This window comes from Mus caroli, chromosome X (genome assembly GCF_900094665.2).
Source record: "Mus caroli chromosome X, CAROLI_EIJ_v1.1, whole genome shotgun sequence".
NCBI classification, from domain to species: domain Eukaryota; kingdom Metazoa; phylum Chordata; class Mammalia; order Rodentia; family Muridae; genus Mus; species Mus caroli.
In genome coordinates, this window is record NC_034589.1 from 96,799,885 (window position 1) to 96,813,994 (window position 14,110).

Sequence of the window (14,110 nt, forward strand, 5' to 3'; positions counted from 1 at the left end):
CAGAAGCTGGAAAGAACCCAGATGTCCCTCAACAGAGGAATGGATACAGAAAATGTGGTACATTTAAACAATGGAGTACTACTCAGCTATTAAAAAGAATGACTTCATGAAATTCTGAGGCAAATGGATGCAACTGGAAAATATCATCCTGAGTGAGGTAACTCAGACCCAAAAGGACATGCATGGTATGCACTCACTGATAAGCCCAAAAGTTCAGAATACCCAAGTTACAATTCACAGACCACATGAAATTCACGAAGAAGGAGGACCACAGTATGGATACTTCGGTCCTTCTTAGATAGGGGATCAAAAGACCCATGGGAGGAGATACAGAGACAATGTTTGGAGCAGAAACTGAAGGAAAGGCCATCCAGTGACTGTCCCACCTGGAGATCCATCCCATATTACTGTTCCCAAACCCAGACACTATGGTGGATGCCAAAAAGTGCTTGCTGACAGGAGCCTCATATAGCTGTCTCCTGAAAGGCTCTGCCAGTGCCTGACAAATACAGAAGTGGATGCTCATAGCCAACCATTGGACTGAGCACAGGGTCCCCATTGGAGGAGCCAGAGAAAGGACCCAAGGAGCTGAAGGAGTTTTCAGCCCCCTAGGAGGAACAACAATATGAACTAACCAGTACCCCCAGAGTTCCCAGGGACTAAACCACCAACCAAAGAGTACATATGGTGGGACTCATAGCTCCAGCTGCATATGTAGCAGAGGATGGCATAGTTAGTCATCAGTGGGAGGAGAGGCCCTTGGTCCTGTGAAGGCTCAACGGCCCAGTGTAGGGGAATCCCAGGGCCAGGAAGCAGGAGTGGGTGGGTTGGTGAGCAGGGGGAGGGGGATGGGATAGGGGGTTTTTGGAGGGGAAATGAGGAAAGGGGATAACATTTGAAATAAAGAAAATATAATAATAATAATAATAATATTAAATGGAGAGGATGTGAAGTGGAGAGGCGCATGTGTTGGTGGTGGCTGGGAAGAGTGGAAGTGAGTGTTGGGGATAGCCATAATCAAGATACATTGGTTATATGTATGCAGTTATAAAAAAAAAGAAAATTGCAAAATTCTAGGTTTGAAAAAGGAGCAAAGGAGCTGAGAACCAGCATTCACCTGTCTCCTAACTGTGGGTTCAATGTGACTGGATGCTTCATGATCCTGTTGCCATGTTTCCCCTCACATGGTGGACTGTGCCCTCAAACTGTGAGCAAAAATACACCTTTTAACTTTTCATAAGTTACTTTTTAGGTATTTTTGTCACAGCACACAGAAAAGTAACTAATACAGCCCCATAGAAATAGATGTGAGAGAAATGAGAAATACACATGTCATTTTGGAAGAGGAACTCTCAAACACAAAACTGTTTCCATAACATTAGGCTGTAGCAAAGTCTGTAGTGCATTTTCTTAATTAGTGATTGCTAGAGAAAGGCATAGACCTTTGTGTTCTTAACCACTGAGCCATCTCTCTAGCCCCACTTTGGTTTTTATAATAGTCAAATACTATGTTATGATCTACATAACATTATATCAAAACACTTGTGAATGAAACATGAGATAACATAAAAGGAGTTACCAGAAAGGATGGTGACATCAAATCTATACCCGAGGGATGACCGCCACTAGTCTATAAAAGAAATTGAGAAAGTAAAATTTTTTAAAGAGGTGAGATAAGACAAGCATTATTTGTGTCTAAAAAAATCTATTAGTAGTAGTATACTACAGAGCATTTAAGTAATTTGCCAGCATGTTATCATTAAAAGCCCAAGAAATAAGTTTCCTCTAAATGCCACAGTAAAGGGTAAAATAAATTAAAAACTACCCTGAAATACCTTTGTCTAGAAATTAGGGTACTGGTAAATAGCAGAAAACAATGCAAAATACCACAGAGGCATGTAAGGATGGAAAGCGATGCTATAAATAAAAAAGCAATGATGATGTAGTCTCCCTATCCTCTAAATTATAGTCTTAAGCATTTGGGCTCCATTGAAGACCTGTAGGTACTGAATGTGTAGGAGAAAAATCTTGAGTAGCTGGAAAGGTCGACTTCAATCTAGATGGCAACAAGGACTTCAAGTTCCAATAATATAAAAAAAATCGTAAGTAATACCAGATGTCTATAAAAAAAACTATAATGTGAGCTGGGTGTGATGGTACACACATTTAATCCCAGAAGTCTACAGGCAGAGGCAGGCGGGTTTCTGTGAGTTTGAAGACTTGCCTGAGCTACATGTTGAGTTCCAGGATAATCAGGTTACCTATAGAGACCTTGCTGCAACAAAACAAAACAAATCCCCAAGCTATAATGCACTTAGCCTATCACCCTCAACCAAAACAAGGACTGTTACCCAATCACACCAATGAACAATTATTTAGCACTGAAGTTGTCCTTTCCACTTTCAAATAGGAAAATGTTCAGATAAAAAAGTTACCTGGCAAGAACTGTAGCATGTGATTTTTTTTCTTTTAAAATATATTTAGTATTTTATTTGTATGTCATGTGTATGTGTGTTGCTTATATGTATATCTGGGGACCACATGCATGTAGTGTTTGTGGAGGCCAGAAAGGATGCCAGATTCCCTGAGTCTGGAGTAACAGATGCTATGAGCCACCATGTGGGTGCTAGGGACTGAACTCAGGACCTCTGGATGAGCAGCCAGTGCTCTTAACCACTGAGCCATCTCTCCAGCCCATCTTCTTATATCAGTCTTCCCCTTGCATAAAATACAAACACTAAAGGATATTTAAGGAAGGTACCCAAACTTCCTTCAAAATTAATCTTCAAGAACTCTCCTAAATGGTTTCAGAACTCCCCTTTAAAGAAACAAAATCTTCATTTCCCTCTTCTCTCCATGAGGCTTTAATGCCCTGAGCTATTATAATTCTACTTTGAAAGTAGGAGGGCTTTTAAGCCTTTCTTATGAAGTGCTATTAATAACTATATAAGTGATCTCTACAAGTATAGTCTTTAGGTCATAGACCCTAGGTCATTCTTCATGGAATTAGCACACACTAGTAGCATTAAGTGGACTCAATGGGTTTGACAAAATGAGTCCATGAAGTTGTGTGAAGAAAGTGGAAGAGGGTGGGGTATGGAGAAGGTGGAGGGGAATGACTGGGGATTAGATTTGATCCAAGTATATTATATGCATATGTAGAATTCTCAAACAAAAACGAAGTGGTACTAGAAGGACTTACATTAGCACCTTCTCAATGTAGATATCCTAAAATCAAACAGTTTCCCACAGCTTTAAAAGAGAGTAAACATTCCATTGTATAATGCAACACGCCATTCATTGTTAGCAGCAGTGAAAGGAGGCTCTAATATCCTGTTGAGCAACTGTGATTCCTCGTCTGTTTAGACATGGCTCTTCTTCACCTACACAGTAGCACTCATGTACCTCTCTCAGCATTGATAAAGTCGAATTTTGGAATAAAATCTAATAAAACACCATTGTCCTTTATGTTTATGGTGTTGTACATGTTAAAATCTCCAAAAAGATTTAAAAATAAAACCCTTACCTACTCTACCCTACACTCTTGTACCTATTCTTTTTTCCTAATTTTTGAAGAACTAATATAATTTGAAATTTTATGTGTATAACATTTTTGCCTGCATGTGTGTATGTACACCATGTGTGTGGTTGGTGCCTGTGGAGCCAGAAGAAGATATCTGATCCTTTGGAACTACAGTTAAGGACACTTGTGAGCTGTCATGTATGTGCTGAGAACTAAACCTGGTTCCTCCATAAAGACAGTGAGGGCTCTTAACTACTAAGACATCTCTCTGGGCCCGTGGTTTGCTTTGTTTGTTTGTTTTGCTTTTTTAGATGTATTTATTTTTCATGTATGTGTATGAGTATTTTGCCTGCATGTACTTCTGTGTACCATGTGCATGCAGTATCCATAGAGGCCAAAAGAAAGCATCAAATCTCCAGGAACAAGAGTCACACTGTTGTGAGCCACCATGTTGATGCTGGAAAACAAAACTGGGTTCTTTGTTTGCAAGAGCAGCCACTGCTCTTAATTGCTGAGCTATCTCTCCAGCTAGCTATTCTTAAAAGCAATACGTGTGTCTACTTTTATAAAGAAAATCCATTATAAATTGCACATTAACTGTAATAAGGAAACTCAGGACATCACTTTCTTGCTACCTGTTGCCAGGTACTTTCCTCCTAAAATTAAGTCATTTGATCTACAAAAGGGAGCACTGTCTACAAATGGTTGCTATGGGAGAGATTTCATGGTGTGTCATTACTTGTGGAAAGTTTGTGAGGTAATGTATGCTATGGCTAGTTAAAGTCTGTTTAAAAAGTCTTCCTTGTTTCACCTGACTCTCAGTTGAGACAGACAACCTATGAAATTCCACCTGAAAAATAAACAGTTCAAGTTATACTCAGGATGGGAAACAAAGGAAGTGAGCACAACAAAGTCTGCTTTGAAAAGGGTTAGGAAAGCCAGTCAACATTGAAAGATGTCTTGGTTCACCTGATTCTCCATCGAGACAGACAGCCTACGGAATTCCACCTGGAAAACAAATGGTTCAAGTTACACTCAGATGGGAAACTAAGGAAATGAGCACAGCAAAGTCTCATTTAAAATGATGTTTTGGTTTTGATTTTGTTTTTGGACAGTGTCTCCAGTATTCCTGACCAGCTTCCCTCTTCCTCTGTTGCCGAGGCTGGCTTTCACCTCTTGATCCTCCAACTTGTATCCCCTGTGTGTGGGGTTATAGGCATGCACCATCATGTCCAGCTAAGAATGTTATTAATTATGACTACATCCATACTTTTTCAGGTTATATCTTACCTGCTTTATCTCACTTTTTAACTGCATGATTCCAGTTCGTTCAGTTTTTGTTGCTCCAACAGCACCAATCTCATGGATGGAAATAGCAGGACTCACATTTGAATCAGTGGGACGAACTGTATAGAATAAGATATCAAAGAAAAAAGAACAATCAGTCTCATTTTCTCAATCATTTTAAAAAGACTTAAATGTGCATCCTTCTTTTGTTTTTAACGTAAGAAAAACCTAGTATAACCTTGCTGTTTTAAGTGTGGTTCTTGGACCAGCAGCATCAGTACCACAGAAGATATTGATAGCAGAATCTCAGGCTAATTCAGAATCTTCACTTTAGAAATACCTCCAGCCTGAGTACTATTTTCTAACTTTAAAATAAATGATGATGATGGTGATGGTGATGATGATGATGTTTTTTGAGATAGGATTTCACTATGTAGCCCTGGCTGTCCCGAAACTTGTTTTCCCTCTCCAGACAGGCTGGACTCCAACTCAGAGATCTACCTGCCTCTGCCTCCTGAGTGCTGAGATTAAAGGTCTGTACCCCCATCACCTGGCTATTTTTATGATTTTTATTTGTTTGTTGTATGTATGTATGTGCATGTACACATGTGCAGAAACAAATGTATGCCACATGTGCAGAAGAAGGAGCTGGGTTCCATGGAGCTGGAGTTCCAGACAGCTGTGAGCTCATCTACATAGGTGATAGGAACTGAACTTGGCACCTCTGGAAGAACAGTAAGTACTTTTAACTGCCATGCAGTCTCTCCAGCTCCTGTTTTCTAACTTGTGCAGAGAGTGGAGGGTCCTAAGGGAATGAAGTCCTGAGTGAGTATGTGCTGTTGACACTGGCATGGCCATGCCAAGGACTCCAGTGCCTCTGTCCCATGTAGCAGAACCTTCCCCAGATGAGGTTCAGGGGCTAGCAAAGCCTTCCTTGGGAATCTGAGTATGAATATTGATAGTGTGTGCAGAAAATATCTACCTTAGTTACCTTTCCCCAATGTTTACAGCCTTAAGGTTGCTCCTATGGAGGCTCGATAACCCAGCCCCCTTGTTCAGACATATGCAATAGCCCCACCTCCTGGTTCAACTGTATATGATGAACACTGTCAATAGGACAAAACAGCAACCAACAGATTGGGAAAAGATCTTTACCAATCCCACATCTGATAGAGGGCTAATATCCAATACATACAAAGAACTTAAGAAAATAGACTCCAGCAATCAAATAACCTTATTAAAATGGGGTACAGAGCTAAACAAAGAATTCTCAACTGAGGAAACTCAAATGGTTGAGAAGCACCTGAAGCATCTGAAGGGGTTTACAACCCCATAGGAAGAACAACAATATCAACCAAACAGACTCTGCAGAGCTCCCTGGGACTAAGCCATCAACAACATGGCTCTAGCTGCATATATAGCAGAGGATGGCCTTGTCATGCATCAATGGAAGGAGAGGTCCTTGGCCCTATAAAGGCTCGATAGATGCCCCAGTGTAGGAAAATTGAGGGCAGGGAGGTGGGGTGAGTGGAGGAACACCCTCATAGAAGCAGGGGGAAGGAGGATGGGATAGGGGAGTTCCTGGAGGGGGGGGGACTCAGGAAAGGGTTTAACATTTGAAACGTAAATAAAGAAAATACCCAATAAAAAGAAAAAAAAAGAGAAATGTTCAACATCCTTAGTCATCAGGGAAATGAAAATCAACCTGAGATTCCACCTCACACCAGTCAGAATGGCTAAGATCAAAAACTCAGGTGACAGCAGATGTTGTCGAGGATGTGGAGAAAGAGGAACACTCCTCCACTGTTGGTGGGATTGCAAGCTGGTACAACCATTCTGGAAATCACAGTTCCTCAGAAAACTGGACTTAGTATTACCTGACACAGCTATACCACTCCTGAGCATATACCCAAAAGATGTTCCAATATATAACAGGAACACATGCTCCACTATGTTCATAGCAGCCTTATTTATAATAGCCAGAAGCTGGAAAGAATCCAGATGTCTCTCAATTGAGGAGTGGATACAGAAAATGTGGCACATGTACACAATGGAATACTACTCAGCTATTAAAAAGAATGGCTTCATGAAATTCTTAGGCAAATGGATGGAACTAGAAAATATCATCCTGAGTGAGGTAACCCAGACACAAAACAACACACATGGTATGTACTCACTGATGAGTGAATATTAGTCCAAAAGCTCAGAATACCCAATATACAATTCACAAACCACATGAAGCTCAAGAAGAAGGAAGACCACAGTCCTTCTTAGATGGGGGATCAAAATACCCATGGAAGGGTTTACAGAGACAAAATATGGAGCAGAGACTGAAGGAAAGGCCATCCAGAGACTGCCCCACCTGGGGACCATCACATATACAGTCACCAAATGCAGACATTATTGTGGATGCCAAAAAGTGCTTGCTGACAGAAGCCTGATATAGCTCTCGTCTGGGAGGCTCTGCCAGAGCCTGACAAATACAGAGGCAGATGCTCACAGCCAACCATTGGACTGAACACAGGGTCCCCATTGGAGGAGCTAGAGAAAGTACCCAAGGAGCTGAAGGGGTTTGCAGCCCCATAGGAGGAACAACAATATGAACCAACCAGTACCCCCAGAGCTCCCTGGGACTAAACCACCAACCAAGGAGTATACATGGTAGGACCCATGGCTCCAGCTGCATATGTAGCAGAGGATGGCCTTGTTAGGCATCAATGAGAGGAGAGGCCCTTGGTCCTGTGAAGACTTGATGCCCCAGTGTAGGGGAATGCGAGGGCAGGGAGGCAGGAATGGGTGAGTGGGTGGGGGGACACCCTCATATAAGCAGGAGGAGGGGGAATGGGATAGGGGGTTCCTGGGGGGGCATAAGGAATGAGGATAACATTTGAAATATAAATAAATATCCAATAAAAACAAACAAACAAACAAACAAAAGAAAACATGATAAACTTTGGGGATGCTGCAGTTTCTTCATCAGAGCCCAATCCACAGACTTCAGCTTTTCTGTGTGTCTGTCTGTCTGTCTGTACATGCTTGTCTTTTCTTCATTCCCTCACTACCTGAGTCAGCTCTCTCCCTGGAGGCCATGGAAGGACACAACAAGACTTAAATAATACAAAACAAAAATAAAACCAAATATGCTAAAGTCTGAGCATCCCTCCACCTGAAAAAGTATAACTTAAAGTTAATAATTGAACATATGAGATAATCCTTTTTTCTCACTTCTTTAGGTTTTTGTTCTACTTCTTTAGGTATACAGCATAAATAATACTGTAAAAACCCAGAGTGCATGCTGGTTTTGATAGACACAAGCTGTACACATGTACTAAAATAAAATAATACTTGCAATTTCAGTGATATATACAATTAACACCTGTTAATTAAAATCTAAAAGTGTACATGAAGATTAGCTTGTGATACTCTAGAGGTATAATTTAAGGTTGAAAGGACATAGTTGATATGTTGCAACTACCAACATACACACACCCATAACATTATCAGGTCTGCTGAATTACTGACAATTTGAATACAATAGCGATTCATACTGTGGGTTTTTAGTTGTCCTCCTGACTTAGGAAAATGAAAGGTAATACATAGTTAAAAAGGAAACATGAGGGCCAGCAAGATGGCCCAGCAGGTATAAGCCCTTGCTACCTAGTCTAATGACCTGAGTTCAGTTCCTGAGATACATATGTTGGAAGGAGAGAACCCAGTCCTGCAAGTCGCTGGCTGGCCTCCACAGGAATTGCATGTGTATGTTTCCAAATCTTTTTAAAACGTGTGGTATGTGTGTGTGTGTGTGGGGGGAGGCAGAGAGACAGAGGGAGGTAGGCAGAGTGCATGTGCGAATGAGCAAACATGTCTGCCATGGTATGCATGTGGAGGTGAGAGAACAACCTTCCGTGTAGGTCCTTGACTTCTCCCTTGTTTGAGACAGGGTCTCTCTAGCACAATGCTGCATATATTGACTAGCTGGCCCACAGGCTTCCTGAGAGCCCCCTGTCTCTGCCTCTCATCTCAATATGAGAGTGTGTCGATTAGTTTTTTGTTTGTTTGTTTTTATTGTTTTTTTTTGTTTGTTTGTCAATTTAACACAAACTGGAGTCATGTGAGAAGAGGAAAGCTCAACTGAGACAATGCCTCCAACAGACTGTAGGCCAGTCTGTTGGGGCCTTTTCATGGTTAATGGTGGATGTGGGAAGGTCCAGCTAATGGGGGGGGACCAGTGATCCTAGGTTGTAGAAAGAAGAAACTGAGGGAGTCACAAGGAAGCCACGAGGAGCAAACCAGTAAGCAGCATTCTTTCATGGCCTCCACAGCAGTTCCTGGCCTGCTTGCGTTCCTGCATTAGCTTCCCTCAGTGATGGACCGTGACCAGGACTTGTAAGCCAAATAAACCCATTTAGTCCCATGTTGCTTTTGGTCATGGTATTTATCACAGCAAGAAAAGCAAACTAGGCCATGGCTGAGGTGGGATTGCAGACATAAGGTACTGAGCTCAGCATTTATGTGGGGACTAGAGATCCTGACTCAGCTCATCAAGTATTAGCAGCAAACACTAAACCATCAGCCCTCTCCCCAGTCCAAAACCTTCTGTTGAACTGAATTTTTCTTTTAGATTTCAAGTATTGTTCCAAAGATAGTTTTGCTTTTACATGCTTTATTTACTGGAGCTCTATTTATTTGGGGACTTCCCGGAAGTCTAGGTCCAGTGCCTGGGTCTTACCGCTTCGTTCCACTCCAAACTCCTTGCCACTGAGAATGTGATGCAGGAGGTTCTTCATGGCCGAAGGACTGAGATTCATCAGGCCCTCTGTGGCTTCTTCAGCTAATGGACAGAAATTTAGGCAGAAGGAACTCAACTTTGCTTCCCACATCCTCGTGTTCCATTTTCTCCTTGAAACAAGCTCTCACTACACAGTCTAGGCTAGCCTTAAACCCATCATCCTCCTGCCTCAGCCTGTTAAGTGACACAATTGCAGGAACATGGTGACCACACTTGGTCTGCTCATGTCGATGTGCCCTCTCCTTTCCTCTATGATGGAAGTTGTACCCTCTACTTCCTTTCATCAGATTTCGAAGTCACTTTAGAAGATGTAGGTTACATAACAAATTTCTAACACCATATAATTGGCTGTTCATACAACACTAGGTTTTTACTATTTAAGAACAGACTGTGCTTCCCCAGCCTTGAGCAGGCTGAACAGACCCTGAGTGCTTGCCACAATGGGCTTAATGATCTAGGTGATTGCACATGCAACTTCCTATAGGAACTTAGAAGAATAGACTGCCCAATGACCTTGATTTGCAACATAAACAAGCTGAAACAAAGAATGGGTCTGTGAGATCTCCCTATATAAACACAGTGATGAAAATTAAACTTGGAGCCTTGATCAGAACCTTTGTCTCGGCTTCATCCTTCTCTCGCATCCCGTCCTTTTCATTTCCAGCTCCCCTTTCAGGTACCCAGTTCGAACATGGCTGCTGGACGGCTACAACAGACTACCTAGATTGTAGATTAGCTGTCTCGTTACTTTCTTCTTCATTCTGTTTCTACACTGTTGCATAACTCCCTACAGTCTTTATTTGAAGGTGAAAAGAATGAAAGTTAACAAGAGAAATGGAAGGCATTCAGAGAATAGCAATGAGTGTACATGCTCACAGTTAAACTCAAAAGCTCTCAGTGTATATGGTTAAAGGAGAACGGAGATGAATCTGTGAATTTATTAAGAATACTAAGGAGAACTTGAATGCGCTCATCAACAGTAGTCATTTTTTGAAGGGAACTGCATATAGGTCATCATTTTAAGCCATAGTAGTACAAGCAAGTATGACACATAGCACCGGACTTTGACAGGTTTCCCATTAATTTTAGAGACATAGAACATGCAAACAGGAAAAATAAAATAAAAGTAAAAAGTAAAAACAACAAAATATTGTGTATAGCACTGCTTAAGTGAGCGATATATTGCTTGGAAATCAGAGGAGACATCAATCTTCAAGAGTAGAGATTGATAAAATAGTTTGCAGGAGGCACTACTGAGTTCGTAGCTACTCAGTAGCACCTCCTGCAAACTATTGTGATGATGCCAACAGGAGGACCCGATTACAGGCAAGGAACAGTAAAGAATGACTGAGAGTTTTATCATGGCTGAGGTTTAGTACTGAATAATTATATTGTGTTGGTTAGTTTTTTTTTGTCAACCCAGTAAGAGCTAAAAGCATCTGGGAAAAGGGACCCTCACTGGAGGGAGTGGCTCTGGCAAGTCCTGTGGGGGCACTTTTTGGTTAATGATTGATAATGGGAGGGCCTAGGTCACTGTGGGTGGTGTCATCTCTGGGCAGGTGGTCCTGAATTCTGTAAGAAAGCAAACTGAGCAAGCCATGGGGAGCAAGCCAATAAGCAGCACCCCTCTATAGACTCTGCTTTAGTACATGCCTTCAGGTTCCTGCTTAAGTTCCTGCCCTGCCTCCCCCATACCTTCATGATGAACCTCAAGTTGTAAGCTGAAATAACCCTTTTCCTCCCCAGAAGTTGCTTTTGGCCATGGTACATTATTACCACGATAGAGACCTAACTAGGACACAAACCCTCTAAAAAATACATTCCTTGATACTGCACTTGCAAAATCCTATACAAAACATTTACTTCTAAAAATGTACTGATTGGAAATCATTTGAAATCAAACAGACATGGCATCAAATTCTACTATATACTATATACTGATGATGTTACATTGGGCAGGTTATTTAATATTTTTATTGGGAGAAGAGTTTGAGACAAGGTTTCCCTCCATCTGCCTCTGTGTCCTACCCAATACTTTTCTTTCTTTCTTCATTTTTTTTTTCAGTTTCTTTATTTGCAGAAACAGAATTACATTGTATTCTCTAGTGGGTGGTTATAAGGATTAAATAAGATAATACATAAAAATATAAAACCAAAAAACAGTATCTGGTAAATAATAGTCATAAAATAATTATTGTTTCTCTTCTTGAAGGATATATATACATATACATATCCTTGAAGATATATATGAATATATATATATGATCTATATCAATTAAGAGCCTTTGTGCATCAGACATTATGATGACTGCCTATAATCTAGGTACTCTAGAGGTGAAGGCAGAAGGATCACAATTTATAGGCTCACCTGGGCTACTTGGAACATCTCAAAAATGTAGACCATATCTACCATTTTATGAGTACTGGTGTTTTCCCTGCATGTATGTCTATGTATCGTGTGTATGCAGTGTTTAAAGAAGCTAGAAGAGGGCAATGAATCTCCTGGCACTGGAATTCAGATTGCCATGTGGCTGCTAGGATTCAAACCCATGTGTTCTGGAACAGAAGCTAGTGCTCTTAATTGCTAAGCCATCTCTCCAGCCCCTCTAAGAAGAAAGTTGAAAGCCATGTGGGGAAGTGGAGAGATGGCTAAGTGGTTATAAGCGAGTTCATTCCTAGCATCCATGTCAGGTGGCTTATAACACAACCATCTGTAACTCCAGCTCTAGGGGATCTGATATCCTTGGAACTATATAGGAGCAAGTACTCACATACGCACACATACACAGACATGCAAATATACACATAATTAAAATTAAATAATTGTTAAAATGCCATTTTAGGAAATATACATGAAATGAGTTTTAGTTTGAGTTTTGCCACAGTGATTATATTTTCTATGCCATCTCTAGCTCTTTTATACTTTACACTTTAGGCACATTTAACTCACAGCCTTCGTGCAGACCACACATAGTCACATATAGCTATAAATGTGTCCTGATACAAATTTGTAAACCTATTTAAACATTTTTGAAATATTTTTGGAGACATGGGCTTAGCATATAGCCCTGTGTGGATCAGACTGGCCTTAAACTCAGAGCTCTGTCTGCCTCTGCCTCCTGAATGCTGGAATTAAAGGTGTGCGCCACCAGTGCCTGGCTTTTTTTTTTTTTAATTCAAGTACATGGTTCTCAAGTGTGAAAGTCATAGGTGGCAAGATTATAAAGCACCATCAAAAGGTAGATAAACCTGTGTGACAATTCTGCTGTATAGCTTCCTCGGGCCAAAATTATTTTCTCAACTGAAATTGTTATGCTGACAAATAAACCTATAAATACTTTAGAGTCTTGTTAGAAAAACATTGACAAAATCCTTCCTTCCTTGTTTGATCGTGATATTGAGCGACCACTACCACTATGATGCAGTTTAGTGAGTGACTCACACTTGGTGTCCAGGAGCTCCCTTCTCTGAGTCAGAATCCAACACAGTATGTCAATCTCCAAAGCCCTTAAGGTGTTAGGAAGAAGTTAGCTGAAAGGACTTAGTTAAGAAGACTGTGAAATGCAGAGTCTCCGAGGACTCTTTGAAGCTGCTGAGCCAGTACACAATATACCAATTTTTTTGCTCCCTTTGTTAGTGATCAATAAATTCAGGAACAAAACAGCCTCACAGAGCTCTGTGTCTTCCTTTCCATGCCTCTTCCAAACTCCAAGGATCTGCACGAGAAGTGAATTCCACCTAAAACTAGTTACTGTGAATTAAAGAAATACCTGAACATCGAAGAGAGTGTGCTAGTTCTGTTGCCATAACTTGTATGATCAAACCGATTCGAAGTCGGAACATTTCTGCAAAGAGGCCAGGCTGAGTTCTCATATACATGGCAAGATAGACCATTATTTCCTGTGTAAAGAATGGAGATAAACAAAAGTGTTAGCACAGGTTTCACAATGTGTTTGTTGTCTTTGGAAATCGTCAGGTCAGTTACAAATACTGACTTATCAACTGCCAGGCTAGGCTTTAATTGCTGCCCACCTGTGTAAGGGTTGAGATGCTCATGTCGCCTTCACTGGCTTCATCGATCAGTTTAGTGAGTGCCTCGTACGGTAGAGGCCTAGAGAAGAAAACAGTGACTAAAGATCAACTTCTACAATAACGTAACCTAAATAGACTTTAGAGAGTAAAAATTCACCACAAGTCCAAGCCACTGCCTTAGCCCATCATCATCAGAACAAAAAGCTCATTCACTACCTCTGTGGCCCACTCTGACTCCACTAAACCTCACCCTTCAATGTCTTTCCAGACTAGTGTTTTATAATTTGTCTTCAACATGTGACAAGTAAGCATAATAGCTACAAAGAAGTTCATTTTCAGCTGTGTCCTTTGGAAACCATTTTATTACTTTATAGTCACATCTTATAGGGTTATATTGATATTTTATTTATTTTTTTAAAGATTTATTTATTTATTTAAAGTGTGTACACTGTAGCTGTCTTCTGACACACCAGAAGAGG

The 14,110-nt window shown here is 40.9% G+C and overlaps 1 protein-coding gene across 2 annotated transcripts in view; it reads right to left on the reverse strand.

The window, feature by feature from the left end:
- Phka1 (phosphorylase kinase regulatory subunit alpha 1) overlaps positions 1-14,110 on the reverse strand; it is a 113,404-nt gene that overhangs the window by 11,008 nt on the left and 88,286 nt on the right. For both annotated transcript variants that reach the window (XM_021152825.2, XM_021152821.2), the window contains 6 exons: positions 13,632-13,710; positions 13,370-13,499; positions 9,540-9,641; positions 4,814-4,929; positions 4,493-4,531; positions 1,580-1,630 (listed from right to left, as the gene is read on the reverse strand). In XM_021152825.2, coding sequence (XP_021008484.1) covers positions 1,580-1,630; positions 4,493-4,531; positions 4,814-4,929; positions 9,540-9,641; positions 13,370-13,499; positions 13,632-13,710 — 517 coding nt within the window. The remainder of the gene's footprint in view (positions 1-1,579; positions 1,631-4,492; positions 4,532-4,813; positions 4,930-9,539; positions 9,642-13,369; positions 13,500-13,631; positions 13,711-14,110) is intronic.